The sequence below is a fragment of the Carcharodon carcharias genome, chromosome 14 (genome assembly GCF_017639515.1).
Source record: "Carcharodon carcharias isolate sCarCar2 chromosome 14, sCarCar2.pri, whole genome shotgun sequence".
Classification (NCBI taxonomy): domain Eukaryota; kingdom Metazoa; phylum Chordata; class Chondrichthyes; order Lamniformes; family Lamnidae; genus Carcharodon; species Carcharodon carcharias.
Genome location: NC_054480.1, coordinates 16626514 through 16647947, shown reverse-complemented (window position 1 = coordinate 16647947; position 21434 = coordinate 16626514). Strand labels below are relative to the sequence as shown.

Below are 21434 nucleotides of genomic sequence, written 5' to 3'. Positions count from 1 at the left end.
GAGTCCGTATGACTCTTCTTCAGATGCCAGGTGATTCATCTGATTCTTCTTGGACCACTTTCCATAGCTTTTGAAGCAACTGGATAACTTGTTAGACTATTTGAGAAGACTGGAGTCACATAGGCCAGACCTGGTAAGTATGGTAGATTTCCTTCCCTCAAGGGCATTAGTTAACTATAGATTGTTCTATGAGGAGAGATTACGTAGAATGAACCTGTATTCTCTGGAGTTTAGAAGGGTGAGAGGTGATGACTTTGAAATAAAAAAGCTGAGAGACTGTTTACTGGCTGGAGAGTCAACATAATAGTACCAGGATAAGAGGTCAGCCATTTCGGACTGAGATGAGGATAAATTTCTTCACTCAGTGTTGTTAAACTTTGGAATTCTCCATTCTGGAGGACTCTGATGCTCAGTTGTTGAATATACTCAAGGCTGAGAGGCACAGATTTTTGAGGGCAAAGATAACTAAGTCAAGTACAGTGAATTTATTGTCTTCCTGAAAGTTGGTGTTTGCTTTTAGTTCACAGTGGTGCTGCAGCACATGCTCCTATTTTTTGCCATGCAGATGCGACATCTCACCTCCAGGAATGCCTAGTACCCCAGCTAGTGTTTAGTCTTGAACTCCTTTTGACAAGTTCTTTATTCCTGCATTTCCTTTTTTTTTAAAGCAGTTTAGGAATATGAATGGTGTGCCCCATGTAGGACAGAGTGGAAAGTAACTGGAAGAGTTGTCAGATCTTTAGTGGTGCTGATAATTATATTCATTTTTAAAAAGTCAGTTTTACTTTGCAGCATTTGTTTGAATAGCAGGACAGAAAACACATTCCTCAATCGTTATCTAGTGGCGAAAGACTTGAATGTTGCTTCTAATAAGGCTTTGTTTACTGCCTGTCTCTTGTTCTGGTGTAGTGTGCCAGTGCTTGCATGTGTAAAAATCTTGGAATCCCAATTACCTAGGATGGGATGGAAGGGCATCTGACAGATATTTTTCTCTCTCCCTCTTCTCCAAGTTTTAAACACAGCAGGTTTGAGATTATTTACTGTCTGGAAGCTAAATATTTTCCTTGGATGGATGGATGCTGTTGTAATCTCTATTAAGATAAAATTGAAAAATAATTGATGCTGAGGAGAGAGTATTTTGCTTCAGCTTCATTGTGCCTATAATTTATTCTTTAGATATTGTAACCATCTGACCTGAACATCTATTAAATACTTAGCCTAATCTTAAACTAACAGTATACTTTGACTGTTTTGTTTTGCATTGCAGAATTCCTCCGATATGCCAGAGACCATTACAAGTCGAGATGCAGCCAGGTTCCCCATCATCGCCAGCTGCACACTGTTTGGCCTTTATCTATTTTTCAAAGTAAGTTGGTCTTCGCTTGCTTTGCATGTTATTGCTCAATTTTCAATCTTCCCTTTTTTTTTGTCCCTCCACCTCCACATAGTTGCTAACTCTTAAAGTATCATCAATTGAAGTGCAGCGCATTGATTTTCATCATCCTTTTCTGTAACAGCAGCCCTGTACCACCAACAATGCACTAACTGCAGCATTTTCTGTTTTCAGATATTTTCTCAAGAGTATATCAACTTGCTGCTGTCCATGTATTTTTTCATACTGGGTATATTGGCTTTGTCTCACACTTTAAGGTATGTGGTCCTTTATATTATTGTTAGAGTCCTTTGGAGGGAAATCAAATCATTTGGTGTGTAAGAAGTGTTTATGGCTTAATGTGTGTGTCAACATTTAGTTTAACTCTACAGGACAATTACTTGTGAAGTATAAAACTGACTGGCATATCGGAGAGGAAAATGTACTAATCTTAGAGACATGTGAAGGAGGCAGGGAAGAGCTGGGTGAAGAGCACCATGGGCTATCTTTAATTTGTTGTTGTTGTTGTGTGAGAGTTGACTTTTTTAAATTGTCTGATAGTGTCATACCAAGCAGTGTGTTTTTTTTAAACAACACAAACAGAAAATGCTGGAAAAACTCAGCAGGCCTAACAGCATCTGTGGAAAGAGAAACAGTGTTAACGTTTCGAGTCTGTATGACCTGTATAGGTTCCTTCACCAAAGTGGCTTTCTTTAGCTGTGACCCAAGACAGAGAATATCAACAAGTTATTCACCTACAGGAGCAGGGTGGGGATTTGGTGGAAATTACAGCAGTCTGATCATGTCTGTGCCTGACATACATGCAAATGCACCTTTTCAGGATGAATCACTGTACAGCAAGCAAAAGGGCTGCCTTTGCTTTCCCAAAGCCCATTTAAGCCGGTTGTAGTGCCTGAACCACCACGCCAGTCCCAATCGGCTAACTCAGCACAGAATAGAGTTTGTACTGGAAATTATTCCTGGTATTTGTACTTCAGTCCCACAATACTTGGTATATTTACCCACTGAACTTTTGGGTTGCCTTTTTTTGAGTTGTTTGATTTGCAAATTTTCCAGTGATGCAGTGTTGGTGCAAAAGGGAAGTTTGAGATTGGTGGGTTCTTTTGGGAGTATAAGGGTTACTTATATTGCAGGATCAGCATTTGCTTCCCACAGGATCCCATTATTGAAAACTAGTTCTTAATAAATTGGAAATCTGACTGCAAGTGATGTTGCATGTGCTTAGTAATCTTAAAACAAAACATTTAAGTTTGAGAGATGCAATCCATTGTTCATAGAATATTAAAATTAGTGCTTGATGTATCATATAAATAAGTTGTAGTTAGTATGCTGTACCAGATAATATAATTATTTTTAGATAAATCCGCGATGATAGTACTTGCACAAGTTAATTGACGAATGGAATGCCATCAGTGCATTTGTGAAGCACACTGCAACTACTGACTATAAATGGCAGAAAGATGTACATCTTGGCTAAGGTAATGGAGTGATCTATTTTTTCAGGCCCAGGAGACACCTGCAAACTGCTTGGTTATTTTTAGCAGTGTGGCATCTGAATTGCTTTGTAGGTTAAACACTTCTGAGGACTCCACTATTCTATAATGATTTTTCATTATTTTGCATTATATTTCCTATTTTGCACAAAATATTTTTTGTTGGCATTACTGTATGGAGGAGAATGCACTCCATTGCAAACTTTCTTGTGCAATTTGATTGCCCCACTTCTGCTACTTCCATGATTGGTTACATGTTGCCACAAGTAATTTGTCACTGTTGAGATCTGCTCAGAAACCAGCAATTTGATTATCTAACACATTTTATTAAAAAAAATCTTATTAGGTTAGCCAATAGAACTACATGTGATAAATATAGAATTCATTTGGCATTTGCTGAACGTTATTGCACTGAGACAAATCTTTAAACAGCTGAATATTTTATTGCAGACTTGACCTCTGGAACAGGCGGCTAGATGGACTCAAGATACAGATTAGCTATAATTTAGTTAAATGCAGGGATGTGCTTGAGGGGCTTCTGTTTCAATGTTCTAACACTCTCACTTACTTGCCTCTTTTTCTTCATTCCTCTACCTGTTTCAGGGAAGGAAGAAGTGAGGGACTTTTCAGTGTATTGTAAATTTAAACATACTTGTTTCTGAGCTCCCTGTATTTCCTGGATGAGAGTGAGGAGATTGCCTGCTCCTAGGCTTTAGGAAATGCTATGTCCAAAACCTGTTAGCACTTCTACAAGTACTTTGGTACTTGGCAATTTTTCTTTTTTATTTATTTTTAGAAGGCATTCGCTAAGGTACCACATAAAAGGTACTGCAGAACAGTTCATGGTATTGAGGGTGATATGTTAAAATGGATAGAGGATTGGCTAACTAATAGGAAACAGTTGGGATAAATGGGCCATTTTCAGGTTGGCAGACTGTAATTAGTAACCAGCCACAGGGATCGGTGTTGGGGCCTCAATTATTTATGATCTATATTAATGATTTGGGTGAAGGGACTGACAGGCTTACGTCTGCCGCTCCTCTTATGATTTTATCACTTACAACTTCAAAAATTTGGTGAAGAGGATGAAATAAGAAATGTTTGCTATTGGAAAAGCTAGACTGGAATAAAGTACCTATAATGTTCAGCTTCTGATTTTTTTGGCCTGGATGTCAGATTGCTACTTATGAACAGTAATTTTCCTGACCAAACTGTGCACTGTTGATGAGCAAATCTAGAGGAAAAAAAGCAACGCTGGAGAGATGTGAAAAATGGCCCAAATTGATGTGCTGACCTTATGACATTTCCTGTTTGGCTTTTTCGGGTTCCAGGTTTTAGTTTCGTTAGGTTTGGTTCATAGTACGTTTGCCTCTGAATCATAAAGTTGTAAGTTCACACCTCAGGAACTGAGCGCATAATCCACAGACTGACTCTTGAATGCAGTATTAAAGGAGTGCTGAAATAGTCGTCTTCTGGAGTGCTTTAAACTCGGGACTCCTTTCAGCTGTTCAGGTAGACGTAAAAGATCCCATGTCACTATTTGAAGAAGAGTTGGGTTCTATTAGTGTCCTGTACAAGATGTAACCTTCAGTTAACATCCTCAAAATATATTAACTGGCCATTTATCTAATCTGCTGTTTAAGGGCATGTGACAAGTATTTGCTTAACAAGTAACTATACTTAAAAAGTAATTCTTACCTATGTATCTTCAGGGCATAGAAGGCACTAAATGCAAGCCCTTTGTAAAGTACATGAATTTACACTTGCATTCATGAGTGCGAAGATAAAGAGGAGATTGAGGATAGCTGGAGAAAACATCCAAAAATGATGGACAGGAAAAGATCAACCAATCCTAACCTCTCACAGGCTTGATACCTTAAGTGTCGTGAAACATCTTACGCTCATGCAGCCATTAAAGGAGAGATGGTGGCATAGTGGTGGTGTCACTGGACTAGTAATCCAGAAGCCCATGGATACGCAGCTGGTGGAATTTACATTCAGTTAATAAATCTGGAATTAAAAAAAGGCTGGTTTTGGTAACGGTTACCATGAAACCATTGTCAATTGTCATAAAAACCCATCTGGTTTACTAATGCTCTTTAGGGAAGGAAACCTGCTGTCTTTACCCGGTCTGGCCTATGTGTGACTCCAGTCCCACAGCAATGGTAAAAAGGCAAAATTAATGGCTCTTTACTAAAATGCTTGTAGTGTCTGGAATAAGATAAATGAATTAACGGCACAAATAGAGATTAATGGGTATGATCTGAGAGCCATTACGAAGACATGGTTACAAGGAGATCAAAGCTGGGAACTAAATATTCAGGGTATGTGACTTTTCGAAAGTCAGACAGGAAGGAAACAGTGGTGGGGTAGCTTTGTTAGTACGAGATGGAATAAGTACGATAGCAAGAAATGACCTTGATTTGGACGATGTAGAATCCGCATGGGTGGAAGTAAGAAATAACCAGGGAATGAAGACACTAGTTGGGAGTGGTCTATAGGCCCCCTAACGGAATAAATTAGGAGACGATGAGGGCATGTAAAAAAGGCAGTACATTAATCATGGATGATTTAATCTTCTTGTAGATTGGGAAAATCAAATTGGCAGAGGTTGCCATGAGCAAAAATTCATAGTGAATTTGGGACAGTTTCCTAGAACAAAATGTTGGGGATCCAACCAAGGACCAGGGTATTTTGGATCTGGTATTGTGTAAAGAGACAGGTTTAATAAATGATCTCAGAGTAAAAGATCCCCTAGGAAACAGTGACCATAACATGGCAAAATTTAGCAGTTAGTTTGAGAGTGAGAAACATGGGCTGGAAACAACTGTGCTAAACTTAAATATGGGCAATTACAAAGGAATGAAGGCAGTGTTGGCTGGAATGGACTGGGAAAGGAATTTAGCAGAAAAGATGGTTGATGAACAATGACAGACGTTTAAGAAAATAGCTCATGGCTCACAACAAAGGTATATCCCAGAGAAGAAGAAGGATTCTAGGAAGGGGATAAACCAACTATGGTTAACCAAGGAAGATAAGGACAGTATCAAATTGAAAGAAATAACATACAATGTGGCAAAGATTAGTGGTAAGCCAGGAGATTGGGAAAGTTTTAAAAACCAACAAAAGATGACCAGAAAAATAATTAGAGGGAGAAAATAAACTTTGAGGGTAAACTAGCAAGTAATATAAAAATGGACAGTAAGAGCTTCTTTAAATATATAAAAAGGAAGAGAGAGGCCAAAGTGAAGGTAGGCCCTTTAGAGAATGAGGCTGGGGAAATAATAGCAGGGAATAGAAAATGGCAGAGAAGTTGAATAAATAGTCTTCATGGTAGAAGTCACAAATAGCATTCCAAAAATACTAAATAATCAAGGGGCAAAAGGGGTGGAGGAAATAAAAACTCTATCACTAGAGAAAAAGTACTAGGGAAACTAATGGGGCTAAAGGCCGATAAGTCCCCTGGACCTGATGGGCTGCATCCTAGGATATTAAAGGAAGTAGGTACAGAGATAGTGGATGCACTGGTAGTAACCTTCCAATAATCCTAGGATTCTGGAAAAGTCCCTGAGGATTAGAAAACTGCCAATGTAACACAATCAAAAAAAGTGGGAGTAACAGGTAACTATAGGCCAGTTAGCTTAACATCCATCATTGGGAAAATGTTAGAGTCTGTTATAAAGAATGTAATAACAGAGCATTTAGAAATGCATAATATAATTAAGCAGAGTCAGCATGGCTTCATGAAAGGGAAATCATGCCTGGCAAATTTATTACAATTCTTTGAGGAGGTAACAAGCAGGATAGGTAAAGGGAAACCAGTAGATGTAATATATTTGGATTTCCAAAAGGCATTCAATAAGGCACCTTGCATAAGGCTACTTAAAAAGATAAGAGCCCATGGTGTTGGGAGTAGTATATTAGCATGGATAGAGGATTGGCTAACTAATAGAAGACAGAGCTAGAATAAGGGGGGCATTTTCAGGATGACAACCTGTAACTAGCAGAGTGCCACAGGCATCAGTGCTGGGACCACAACTATTCAATATATATTAATGACTTGGATGAGGGAAGTGAATGTACTATCGCCAAGTTTGCAGATGACACAAAAATAGGCGGGAATGCAAGTGGCGTGGGTGACACAGTCTACAGAGGGATATAGATAGGTTAAGTGAGTGGGCAAAAACTTGGCAGATGGAATATAATGTGGGAAAATGTGAGGTTATGCATTTTGGTAGGAAGAATATAGGAGCTGAGTATCATTTAAATCCAGAAAGCTGCAGCAGAGAGGGATTTGGGGGTCCTCGTGCATGAATCACAAAAAGCTAGCATACACGTTCAGCAGGTAATAGGGAAGGCAAATGGAATATTGGCCTTTATTTCAAAGGGAATGGAGTATAACAACAGGGAAGTTTTGCTAAAACTATACAAGGCACTAGTTGACCACACCTAGAATACTGTGAACAATTTTGGTCCCCTTATCTAAGGAAAGATATACTGGCATTGGAGGCAGTCCAAAGAAGGTTCACTAGGTTGATCCTGGGAATGGAGGGATTTTCTTCTGAGGAGAGGTTGAGTAGATTGGGTCTGTACTGATTGAAGTTTAGAAGAATGAGAGGTGACCTTATTGAAACATGTAAGGTTTTTGGGGGGCTTGACAGGGTAGATGCTGAAAGGTTGTTTCCTCTTGTGGGAGATCCTAGGACCAGAGGGCATAATCTCAGAGTAAGGGGTTGCCCATTTAAGACAGAGACGAAGAGGAATTTCTTCTGAGGGTAGTGAATCTGTGGAATTCTTCTGTAGAGGCTGGATTGTTAAGTATATTTAAGGCTGATATAGACATTTTTAAGCAGCAAGGGAATCAAGGTTTATGAGGAAAAGGCAAGAAAATGAATTTGAGGATTATCAGATCAGCCATGATCTCATTGAATGGCGGAGCAGACTCGATGGGGCGAATGGTCTACTTCTGCTCTTGTGTCTTATAGCCTTATGGACTCTTAAACACCCTCTGAAAAGGCCAACAAGTCACTCAGTTGAAAGGCAGTTAGGGATGGGCACAAATCCTGGTCTTTCCAGCGATGCCCATATCCCATGAAAGGATAAAGAAAATGTAATGAGGGAGGAAAAATGCCCAAAGCCAATTTAGGCAACAAATTCTGGAATACTTGTTTCTGACTATCCTCGCTGAGTGAACCGTAACACACCGTCACCACCATATTCCAGTTAGCAGTAGCAAGCTTGGTTGATCATTAAACTCAAATTAAAACTCTGGGCACAGATAATAGCAGCACACCATAAATGTGAAATACTAAGTTATATAAATCATAGTCAATGCAGTTTCTTGGACTAGTCTTGATCGCTTGTGAGGATGGCAAGGGGTGTCAGCAAGCTGCCTACCCCTACCATATTCCCTCTCTGATAAGAGCCTGAAAAGGCCATGTTTCTTTAACAGATGGCAGTGGACGTGAGATTGCTCAGTGGACCAGAGGTGGCATCATCACCAGAGCAACAGGCCAAATATCCTGAGCAACCGCCTAGGCCTCATTTTTTTTATATAGAAAAGAAATATATAAGTATAATGGTCACTCACTCAGGGGTTCAGAGTTGATATGGCAACATACACTTATACATGTACGTTGTAGCCTGGAACAATGGATGATAATAGAAGCTCTAATGTTCTTTCCATCATATGGCTGACCAGCAATCTCTCCCACTCTTACCACCTGCCATTGTTACGTGTTGGAGGATTTGCAGGTTAGTAATCAACCTGTTTGGCCGTGTTATGAATGCACCTGCATTAGCCATCAAGTCCTGGGATGGGACATAAACCTGGAGCTTCTGGGTCAGTGGTCGGGATTCTACCCCCTGTGCCACCAGACGTCCTCCTAGGAGTATAGAGGGGTCCAAGTTAGAGTTTGTTTTAAATCCTTTTTTTTTGCATTTCTACCTTTCGCTTGGAGTCCTTGACACCACCAAGCTTTCTTGATTATGAACCAGTAGCCTACCTATTCTTCACGATCTATTGATGGCACTGTATCTGGATAGTGGACGATGTGTGGAAGCAGCCCAGCCCAGGGTTAGGACGTTTTATCCCCCCTTTCTCCTTGCTTATTATCCTATAATTTTACCTCCACTGTGAGCTCCCTCTCTGCAGTTTCATGGGAGCTAAGTGTCTTGCAGTGTTTTACCAAGGTAGCCATTCTTCTCATGTGAGTGATGGGGAATTTGATCCCAAATACCATAATAGCCAAGCTTGTTTCCTGTCTTCACCCAGTGACTACACAGGGGAGAGTGATGAACTCTTGCCATCCCACCCTGTCCTCCCAGGAGAGGAGAGAATTTGATCACACTTAATGAAATCTGATAACTGAACAAATCTGAGAGGAGGATGGCCAGGGTCCCCCTGGTCTAGACCATTTAGTTCCCTACTGGTGCTGCAGTAACGAACTGAATCATGGAGGGAGATTGTGATGTTTGGATTCAGTTTTAAAAAAACATTTTTTTAAGATCATGTTTACTTTTTTTCCTCACCAATTTCCTTCTTCCCCACCTCCACCCCGCCCCACCAAACAAATACATGAGCTATTTATTGCTGGTGGCAGCTGAACTCCATACATTTCTAATTAAAGGATAAACTTGTTTGCCCTTTCAGCTGGAGTCACTGGATCACAGTCAGGAGCTTGAACTTCGGTCACTTTCTCCTGTTCCTAACCTGGCTTGCTGAGGCCAAGTGTAGTGGCAGTGTTGCCCCAGCAAGGAAACCAACCCCTGCCCCATAGACTGTAAATTGAACATTGTAATTTCCTGGACTGTATGGCTGAGCTACCAATGGGATAAAGTCATCTGAGGTATCGAGAATAGTTACTATTTACATTTTCGTAACATGTCTATTGTGACATGTTGGAGCATGGACTGGTAATGCTGAACCTGTATTCCCCAGCTGTATTGTGCAGATGTATTGTGCTGAGAGGTGGCTGGTTCCTCAGCCATTCTAGTGCTCCTCCTAATAGCTGTCTGTGGCCAGCATTGATGATGATTTTGGAAATTTGCTGACTAGCCAGAGCTGGACATGTGACTGTGACAACTGGAAAGGAATTAGTGATATGATGATGAGGCCTTTCCGTTGTTAAATAGATAAATAGAACTCTTAATTAAATCTTGGGATATATTGGATTAATTATACTTATCTTGTTTCAGTCCAGCTATGAATAAAGTTATTCCTGCCAATCTACCAAACAAACAGTATCAGCTGCTATTTACTCAGGGAACAGGGGAAACAAAGGAAGGTAAGTAGAATGTTGTTTAGCTTTTTATAACAGTGACGTTTTAACAAAATAAATTCCTTTTAAATGAGAGGTTAAGTGCAGACAAGGCTCTGACGTGGGATTAATGAGTACTGCTGTGTTCCACTGGGATGGAACCCCTCTGCCTTGGCTGATCATATTGACTTGTGCAGGATAGAGATGTCAATTACCTTTTTGAATTCTGGAGTTTTTGCTGAGGCTGTTGTGATTGCATTTTCCCTCCCTCTAGATTATGGACCATTGTTACACCAAGCTATGTGGAGAGTACTTTGCACTTAAAGTACTGCATCTGTCTTCTGCTTTTGAGATACTGTTTTGGTTTGGTGAACTTGTATTAATTTGCTCTAAAGCATTTAGTTTAGACAAATAATTGGAATGTAGTTTGGTGCCAGGTTTGTCTTGGGTGTTATCTGACTGAGGCCCAAATGTTGTGTCGGTTTTTGCTTTGCTCCTTCTCCTTATATAATAGATTGATAATGGAAAAGAGAGAGCATAGATGAGAGTCAAAGGACTGGCTACTGCATTTAAATTGCTTCCTTTTCTTTTACCCCTCTTTGTCTAAGAGTGCTGAGGTATCAAAGTATTGTATATCCAAGTCACCACTCATCAAGATAGATTGGATAGTCAGTGGTGGCAGGTTAGTCAACCAGAGAGACTTTTAACTGAAACTATTCCTATTCCCCACACCTGAACATTTTTTTGAGATGAGAGTGGGATTGTGACACTGGTAGAGCTGCATTAATCCATCCCTAGACACCTGAGAAAGTAGTTTCTCCCTTAGTCACTGTATTTCTTGTGACGATGGCATTTCCATAATGGTGCGAGGTTAGGGGTTCCAGATTATTGACTCACTGATGGAGGAACGTTGATATATATCTAAGTCAGGCTAGCGTAGATTTGGATGGGGAAGTGTTTCCACAATATTGTTACCCTTGCCTTTCTCTGTGGTATAGGCCATGGGAGAGGAAGGTACTATCAAAGTGATCTTGGTGAGCCACTGCAGTACAGGTTAAACATATTGCAACAATAGTGTGCTGATGGCTATTGAATCAAGAAAAAAAATATCAAGTAAACTGTGCTGCCCTGGATGCTGGCTGATGGTTATGATTGTGAGTGTGACCAGTCAGGCTAAGTGCTTTATGGGGACAGCCCTCCCAATTTGGGCTACCAATGAGTTGGTAAGGAAAATTCTGCAGAGCTCAGCAGATTGAAACTGCTGTAGTGTTCTCCTGAAATTATGCCTTTGGTTATTCAGGTGGCCGAATCTGATTTTCTTGAACTTTGAGGGACATTAAGAGTGAACCACATTGTGTAGGAATAAAATCTCATATAGGCCAAAAAAACTTTTCTTCCTAAACAACATTAGCTGGATTTTTATGACAACCCGAAAACTTCCATGTTTGGTTTTTTGCTGTTAATTGCTATAACAACTGAAATTAATTTTGTAACTTGCCATGATGGGATTTGAACTCGATATCCCTGAGTACCAGAACTAGTAGGCTACTGTACTCGTAAGAGTTATGGGGATAGCAGTCACATGCAAGAATGGCTGACCTTTTTTCCCTGCCATCCAACTCATGGACACCGGGATCCTATTGTGAAAATCATCTAATCAGGTGCAGATAAGGAATCAAACCTGGGAAGCTTGTGTTTAAATTCCATCAAATTGCTTATTTAAGATCTGTAATGGTCTTTCAGTAGTGAGGTAAAATTCTGTCTTTAGGATAATCTTTTATTTTTCATATCCAAACATCTATCTGATTGATGTAAACAAATCTGGGATGACAGAAATGCTGCATTTTAATTGTGCAACTGGCTACCATTAGATACAACAGTTGCCTGATTGAGTTCAACAAGTTGTTTATTTTAATAATGGTTTTGAGAGAATGAGTCACCAGTTGCATTTGAACAAATATTTAAAAGTTGTAGATGTTGAGTAAAAGTCAGAATACTCCTTAAGAATTAAAGATTGTAGCTGAAGATGATGCACTGAAAGTAAGAACTCCTTGGGCTGATGTACTACTGAAATTGCACTTTTAAAGGTGGCAAAATACATTCAGTAATTGTTTATGGGATGTATTTGGAGGCTTTCTGATCCCTTGCTACAATATTATGCCTTTTAATGTTTTGTATGTAGACCTGGACCACTTCCTGAACAGCAATTAAAGAAAATGTGAATACGTTTTATTTAAACCGCATGTATTTTTTTATTTTCCTAGAAATCGTTAACTATGAGTTTGACACAAAAGACCTTGTGTGCCTGGCTTTTAGCAGTGTCGTTGGAGTCTGGTATTTGCTAAAAAAGGTAAGGATAGCTCAGAACTTTGTGTACAAATAACCAGGTGCTGCTACATGTATTTCTCAAGTTAACCCTTATTCTCAGAAGGTTCACTCGACTCATTCCTGAAATGAGGGGCTTATCTTATGAAGAAAGGCTCAACAGGCTGGGCCTTAATCCATTGGAGTTTAGAAGAATGGGATATGATCTTATTGAGACATAAGATCCTGAGGGGCCTTGATAGGGTGGATACTGGGATATTTCCACTTGTGAGAGAGACTAAAACTAGGGGACACGGTTTAAGAATAAGAGGTCTCCCTTTTAAGATGGAGGTGAAAATTTTTTTCTGTGGGTTGTTAGTATGTGGAATTCTCTTCCCCAGAAAACAGTGGAGGCAGGGTCATTGAATTTATTCGACAACTTTTTGATTAACCAGGGAGTCAAGGGTTATAGGGGGGCAGATGGGAAAATGGAGTTGAGACCATAGCCAGTTCAGCCATGATCTTACTGAATGGAAGAGTCAGCTCGAAGGGCTGAATGCTCTACCACTGCTCCTTTGTTCCTATGCTCCACTGCACTGTCCTGATGTGTCAACTGAGTACATGCACAGTTTGTTGTAATACAGAGCAGGAGATTGCTAGATCCATCACTATTCTCTGCTCAATATCTTGATCTCAATGAGGGTTGTGTTGAGGGTATAATTGATCTTGACTTCCCGGGACTAGAGGCAACAAAAAGTATCGGTCAGGTTATTTGCTTGTGCTCATGATCACTATCAGTCAGTAATTAGCTCATCTTCGTTAATCTACCCAAAAAATTATGAGACATTAACTCCCGCCCCCACCCACCCCATTTTAAGTCTTGTTTTCTGACTGGCCACTTACATCTATAACTATCTCAGTCACTATTATTAATCCATGGGCAGTGTGTTTTGTCCCCTCTTTCCCAGTTGAATAGCCACCAACATTCACTGTCAAATCGCAGCTTGAAAATGGGTTGCTTGGGCAAGGGACCAGGGGAATACCCATGAAACTGTATTATACATGTATCTGCACCTTCTGGAAAGGAAGGACAATGCTGGGAGAAGATGTCTGTACATAGTTCCTACAAGGTAATAGTGCAGTGAGTAAAACTAGGCTGTTAACATGCATCAAATTAGGTTTTTGGGTCATTTGGCAGTATTCAATGCAAATCTCCAAGCTGTTATTGCTAATTGCTACCTTTATTATTGTAACTGCCTGTGGGATTAGCATGTACAAAATTGGTATTGTGCCAAATCAGATAAAAGTATTGTAACCAGGATGTGAACATTTAAAGGTACATGATGACTTAACCATAGGTCCTTAATTTTCTAGCCATTGAATATGCATTATTCAAAATTAGATTTTGTGTACTTTTTAGGTTGTGGTTGAACTTGAGGATTTAACAAAAAATCGTTGGCAGACGTCCATAAAAAACAGTCCATTTTGAAATGCTGTATAGCAGCTGATTAATGACAATGTGCACTTAATGTTGGATTTTAACTTTCTTTTTGTTAAACTGAACTGATCAAAAAATACTCGATGAGCAGTTCAAGGTTTTAAATGGTATTACCAGAAGAAGACCTGGAGTTTCACTGTTGTTACATTTGTCAGATGGTGGGGACAGAGGAAAACAATAATTCCATGATTCACACAAGAATGGGCATTTGGGTCATACCCAGAGGGTACAACCCTGGAGTTAGGAAAGAAAAATGGGAATAAAATAGCAAAAAAAAATCAGGGTCTGATATTAACTGTTAATTGAGAACTCCAATTGTACATTGGTTTCATGTTGAATTTGCTTGACTGCATCGTGTTTGCTTAAATGATTGTTGTGTGAAGATTAATCGCATTCTGCTGTGTTTACACAGCCTCCACGGATGGCACTGATGTATTGGCTACAGTCTAATGTCATGAACCAAAACACAACCTGGAACTTTGGTGGACAGTAGACATTGCAATGCAGTGCATGGCTTGGACCTGTTTTATAACTATTTACACTTGCCATGTCAGGCTAGTAGATGTGCTGTTGAATAATGTATGCAGGCACAGCTAGCTTGAACTTGCCAAAAGTGCTGGACATTTCCACTTTCTCCAAAGCTACTATCATATGAAGTGTTCAGCATATCTGCAGAGTATATTGATGCCATAAGATGTAGCAAATATGCTGCTGTAATTGTTCAAGTTTCATTTGTCATTAAGGCTACTAACTATGAGTAAAACCTGACTGGTGAAGCATTACTTAATGCTCCTGACTGACAGTGCCCAGGTTGATATGAGGGTGTTAATGCAACATTACCCTTGCCTCAGTACTCCAGTTAGAAGAGAATTTAAATAAATTGCAGCAATGTAGAAGCTGAGGTGTAGTGCATGTAGTGGCTGTGGTCACCACTATTCTCTTTTTTAATGCTGCATTCCTGTTCCATTACAGCATTGGATTGCCAACAATCTGTTTGGATTAGCATTTGCTCTTAATGGTGTTGAGCTTCTGCACCTCAACAACGTCAGTACAGGCTGCATTCTCCTTGGGGGACTTTTTATCTACGATGTATTCTGGGTAAGTGGCCTCTTTTTTTTATTGCCCATTCGTGTTTTCCTGCATCCTTCTTGGTCCCAAAAGCAAGTAGCCTGCTTCTTTGCTTCTACCAGTATCTCCTAATTGGTGTGTGAGAATAGCTTGCAGGGGGGAAGAGGCTTTTACTATTGGGAAACATCTGACTGCCATTTGGTTGCATGATGGGATGTGAAAGGAAAGACCACTAAATTTATCTAAGTTATACTTTGGTGAAACCTAACAGTGTGAGGGGCAATACTAGCATAACCAGTTGGACTGAATGGCCTGTTTCCATTGCTGTAAATTCTGTCAACAACTTACATTTCAACTGAGCTCTCATTGGCTTTAAACATTTGTATTTGCAACCTGACTATTGTAAGTAATGCTGCCAATTACTTAAGCACAATTCTTGTGGAATTATGTGCAGTTTTTGAGAGAGGATTTATCCATTCTGTGTTTGAAAAACCAACATCCTGGAATCTACATTAGGATGATATTTAAATGTTGGAAGTCCAAAAAGTGGTCTTTTTCCAGACTGTACTCTAAGTAGCTTTTTGCTAGGAATTACTAGATGATAAAAGACCAAGGTCATTCTAGTTTGCTTTCTGCCTCCCTGGTAGCTGCATGATACCACAGTGATGTTGACAAATCATGGCAATTAATTTCTATCAATTAGGCTATAATAGACCTAGATATGAGATGAGGAAAAACTCCAGTGGTGGGATGATTTGGAGAGCCTTTAAACTCTGGCTGATGACAGCACCACTAATGTGCGAGCGTAACATTTCTATTCCCTGTATCAACCCTACATGGCTTCCCTGTGGTGCTTAATTATTACAGGCAGCCAAAATTCACGAGCCGTTTTGGTTGGTTAATTCAATTGACAGGAAGTTATGTGTAATATGGGTGCTCTCCAGTTTTGTGATTTATTTTTGTGGAAAATTGGTGCATAAGAAAAATCATAAGAAATAAAAGCAGGAGTAGGCCAGTTTTCCCCTTGAGCCTGCACCACCATTCAGTAAGATCACGGCTGATCTGATTGTGGCCATAACTCACGTTCCTACCTGCCCTCATAACCCTTGACTCTCTTGGAGATCAGAAGTCTGTCTGACCCAGCTTCCACTGCTCTGAGGTAGAGAATTCCAAAGACAAATGACCCTCAGAGAAGAAATTCATCCTAGTCTCCGTCTTAAATGGGAGACTCTTGTTTTGAATCTGTAACTCACAAGTTCTAGATTCTTCCACACGGAGAAACATCCTCTCAGCATCAACCCTGTCAAACCTCCTCAGAATCTTATATATTTCAAAAAGTTCTCCACTCATTCTTCTAAACTCCAATGGGAATAGGCCCAACTTGTTCGACTTTTCCTTAAGACAACCCCTTCATCGCAGGATCAAGCTAGTGAACCCTATTAACCCTATCTGTGCTGATTCCAGTACAAGTATATCCCTCAAGTAAGGAGACCAAAACTGTATGCAGTATTCTAGCTGTGGTCTCATCAATTCCTTGTATTGTTGTAGCAAGACTTCACTACTTTTATGCTCTATCTCCCTTGAAATAATAGCTGATATTTTACTTGTCTTCTCAATTACTTGCTGTGCCTGCATACTAACTTTTTGTGATTCATGTTTGAGGACGGCCAGATCCCTCTGTACCTCAGCATTCACACTCCATTTAAATAATCTTCTGCCTTTTTTGAAAAAAAAATTTAAACATTAGAAAAATGCATTTATCCAAACCAGTGAGATGAAGATTAAATTTTTCATTTTCCCTACAGATTGTAACCAAAACACAATCTGTTGACTGGTCTGGATATTTTATAAACACCTCCCACCCACTGTCAGGAAGTCTCTTGACCCACTTGCTCAGCACGGTTTTCTGGCCTGTTTCCCTTTTGGCCTTGAACATGGAGATTTAAAAAAAATAGTGAACGAGACCAAGGCATTCAGCATGGTTCAGTAAAGGTTGCAAAGTTGGCTGGGGTTTTTAAATGGATGTTGCAAGGCCATACTTTATCCAGGCTCTATGTCCATTCAGGAAGCTGTTTGGCTTGCCCTGAAGTAGTTATGCAAGATGATCCCAATGATATGGGCAGAGTAACGTGTTCATTAATTTATATTATTACAGGAAGATCAATTGTTCTGATTGAATTAAGTGAAACAGTGCTGCAAATAGAACAGCGATTCATATCTAGCCTCGGGTTACCAATTATTATTCTATGAATAATATAGAATTTATGTAATATTCTATAAATAAATGAGGGGATCATATGCAAAAAAAAAAATGAATATCCAGTTCAGATCACAATGAAGGTGCTATTGTTGCACTCCTGGGTTGCATGTGGGCACATGCTTGAGCGATGCTCATACTGCTTACAGGCGAGCACTGCTGTTCAAAAAAATCTGGAGTTTGTGTCAGCAGTGTTATTTTAGTGTTGTATTTTACATCTTTAATATGTTACTATCTAGTATGTTCTACATTACAGTGTTTAATGTTTATTTTGGATAAAAATGGGAGCTGACCCTTTCGAATCACAATGTTGATCTTTCCTCATTTTGACATGATTTAGCTGTTGAGAATTAACAGCAAGAGCTGTAATAACTTAGTCCTTTGGGTTCTTTTTGTTTAAATTTTGTTAAACTAGATGCCCATATTTGTATAGTATTTATTCTCTTTCCTTGTAGGTGTTTGGCACAAATGTCATGGTAACTGTTGCCAAGTCGTTTGAAGCACCAATTAAATGTAAGTACTTCTGGTAACAATCTTTTAACTATTGGGGGCTACACTGTAGAAAATGGGCAACTACATCCAAAAGCTTAGCTTTCTGGTTCCATTGTTTATCTTTAAGTCTGATATGAGTTTCTGAAATGTCTGATAAACCTGTTTAACCTCCTGTCTATTTAGTTTAACTGTTAATTGCCTGTAGATATGAGAGCACAAGAGAGAGAAATTTTCCAATTTTTATTCCTTCTGCATGTAGCTACAAGGGCTAAGCACAATTGGGTTTTTGCCAAATACCCAGTGAATTGCCCAGCAAATAGTAATGCTCTTGTTTCCAATATATTGAGCCTGCTGGCTGGCAGGCTTTTGTGGTTGTTTTGAGTGCTCACATAGTCCTGCAATGTTAATGATGGCTTATACCAGAATGCTAGATGAATACCACCCCCCATTCTCCAGAAAGAGGTGAATGAGGATTGCAAAGTGAGGCAGCATTATATCCTACAGTAGAGGCATAAAGCCCTACAAAGCTAGCTTCAGTCCTTGGGCTGAGTTGATTTAGCTGTACTATGGGCTCATTGACCCCAGATGGTGGACGTTAGGGGGTAAAGAGGAACATCAGACAAAGTCCCTCCCACTGTTTGCTAGCTAATAACTCTTTCTGGAAAGTGCATATGCTTCATCTCGAGAGAGGGTATGATCAGGTTTAGCTGTTTAATAGTTTGTTAGGCCTCATAGTCCATACTGACACATGAAGAATAGCCTGCAGTGATTTTGTTGTTATTCATGGAATCTAGGCCTTCCTGGCAAGGTGAGCATTTATTGTCCATCTGTAATTGCCCTTGAGAAGATGGTGGGGAGCTGCCACTTTAAGCCACTGTAGTCTGTGTGGAGAAAGTAATCTCACTAGGGAGGGAGTTCTGGGATTTTGAGCCAGCAGTGATGGAGAAGTGGAGACATACTTACAACTCAGGGTTCTGTATGATTTGGAAGGGAACATGCAGTGGTGGTCCCATGTACTTGCTGCCTTCCTCTTTCCAGGTAGTAGAGGTTGAGGGTTTGGGAGGCACTGTCAAAGAAGCCTTGGAGGTTCTCTGTAGTGCGTTTTGCAGACGCAGTACCATTGGTGGTGGAGGGAGTCATTGTGGGGGAGACAGGGCATAGTGGTAGCATCACTGGACTAGTAATTCAGAGGCCCAGGCTAGTGCACTGGGTACATGGATTCAAATCCCACCAGGGCAACTAGTGGAATTTTAAATTCAATTAAATTCAAACTGGAATTAAAAGTTAGTCTCAGTAATGGTGACCATGAAGCTACCATTGATTGTCGTAAAAACTCATCCAGTTCACTAATGACCTTTAAGGAAGGAAACCTGCCATCCTTACCTGATTGGACCTGTATGTGACTCCAGCCCCCCAGCAATGTGGTTGACTCTTAATAATGCCCTCTGGCTTGCTAGGTCATTTCATTCAGTTCAAGGGCAATTAGGGATGGGCAACAAATGTTGGTCATGTCAGCGATGCCCACATCCCATGAAAGAATAAAGGGAAAAGAAAGTCAATGTTTGAGGTGCTGAGTGTGGTGCCAATCAAGTGGGTTTCTTTGCCCTGGATGGTGTCGAGCTCTGTTGGATCTGCATCCAGCCAAGTGGGGAATATTTCACCATACTCCTGATTTGAGCCTTGAAGATGATGAACAGGCTTTGGGAGGTCAGAAGGTGAGTCACTCATAGCAGCATCCCCAGCCTCTGGCCTGCTGTTACACGTGGGCACAGACTGCTTCATTATCCGAGGAGTACTGAATACTGCAATCATCTGCGAACATCCTTACTTCTGATGTTATGCTGGAGGGTAGAGTATTGATGAAGCAGCTGAAGATGGTTGGGCCTAGGATACTACCCTGTGGAACTCTTGCAACAAGGTCCTGGGGCTGAGATGATTGGCCTCCAACAAGCACAACCTTTGTGCTGGGCATTACTCTAACCAGTGGACGGTTTCCTGCTGATCCCATTGATTTCAATTTTGCCAGGGCTCCTTGATGTCACTTGGTCAAGTGCTACCTTGATTTCAACAACAATTGCACTTGCCTCACCTCTGGAATTTGGGTTCTTTTGGTCCATATTTGGACCAAGGCTGTAATGAGATTTGGAACTGAGTAGTCCTGGCGTAATCTAATCTGTGCGTCGGTGAACGGGCTATTGGTGAATAAGTACCAATGAATATCATTGTTGGTGACACATTACATCACTTTACTGATAAACGAGAGTAGCTCAGGATAGTAAATGCGCAGAGTTTCCTTGCTTTTTGTGGCAGGACGTAGCTGGGTAATTTTCCACTAGTCAGGTGGATGTCAATGTTGTAACTATATTGGAATAGCTTACCTAGACATGCCGGGATGTTGTCAAAGCCTATAGTCTTGACTGTATCCAGTCCACTCAACCTTATCATGTAGAGTGAACAAAATTGACTGAAGAGCGGTTTCTGTGATGGCGGGAACGTCAGGATGGATCATCCACTTGACACTCCTGGTTGAAGTTGGTTGCAAATGCTTCAGCCTTGCCTTTTGCACTCATAAGCTGGGTTCTGCCATATAATCTCTTATCTCTCTCTATAGCGTGCTGCTTCCGCTGTTAGCATGAATGTAGTCCTGTGTTGCAGCTTCACCTGGTTGGTACCTCATTTTTAAGTCTGCCCACTGCTGTACCTGACATGCCCCTCTACACTCCTAATTGAACCCAAGTTGATCCCCTAATTTGACAGTATTGGTGAAGTGAGGGAGATACCAGGGGCCATGAGGTTGCAGTGAGGCCCATGGTGCCTCATCTTCTCATCACCTCAGTTCCTAGATCTGTTCTGAATCTTATCCCATTTAGCACATGTGGGCATCACTGGACAGTGGTAGTGGCACGCAACACATTGGAGGATGCTCTCAATCTTTTTTGCTTTTATTAATTCATGAGATTTTATTCAATCATGACCTGTCTGGCTAGGCCAGCATTTGTTGCCCATCTCCAGTTTCCCTTGAGGTGAGCCGCCTTTTCAAAAGTGTAGTTATTTGATACAACTGAGTGGTTTGCTTGACCATTTCAGGGGGTAGTTAAAGGTCAACCGCATTACTTTGAGTGTGGGGTCGCATTTGAATCAGACTGGGGAATGATGGCAGATTTACAGCTCAAAAGGACATTAGTGAATCAGATGGGTTTTAATGACAATCCAATAGTCAAGTGGTCACTTATTGATACTAGCATTTTATTTCAAATGTATTTAATTAAATAAATTCAGTTGAACTTGTGTATCAGGGTCTTCAGTCCAGGCCTCTGTATTCCTAGTTCAGTAACATAACCACTGAGCTACTGTACCTGTTGTAACTATGCACTGAAGTGAGTCTCTATTTCCAGGAGGGTGAAATTGGTAGTTAACTAGAAATATTTCAATTTATACCTTCAAGTGGGGGTTCCCAATGTTTAGCTGTTTGGGCAGAGTTTTGATTATTAGTTCAGCACTTCTTCATTAAGAGGACAATTTAGCCAGGGGTAGAGGAACCAACCAGGTAGCTATGTATATTCCAGTTGCAGAAGCCCGGCAGCAAGATTTGTTCTGGTAAATGCAGTCAGTGTGGTACATATCGCTCTAAATCAGACCTAGGCAAACTGTGGCCTGCAGGACATTCTAA

At 40.4% G+C, this 21434-nt stretch overlaps 1 protein-coding gene across 2 annotated transcripts in view; it reads left to right on the top strand.

The window, feature by feature from the left end:
- hm13 (histocompatibility (minor) 13) overlaps window positions 1-21434 on the top strand; it is an 80199-nt gene that overhangs the window by 5190 nt on the left and 53575 nt on the right. For both annotated transcript variants that reach the window (XM_041204708.1, XM_041204707.1), the window contains exons 2-7: window positions 1268-1366; window positions 1568-1650; window positions 10084-10172; window positions 12410-12495; window positions 14920-15045; window positions 17728-17785. In XM_041204708.1, the coding sequence (XP_041060642.1) occupies window positions 1268-1366; window positions 1568-1650; window positions 10084-10172; window positions 12410-12495; window positions 14920-15045; window positions 17728-17785 (541 nt within the window). The remainder of the gene's footprint in view (window positions 1-1267; window positions 1367-1567; window positions 1651-10083; window positions 10173-12409; window positions 12496-14919; window positions 15046-17727; window positions 17786-21434) is intronic.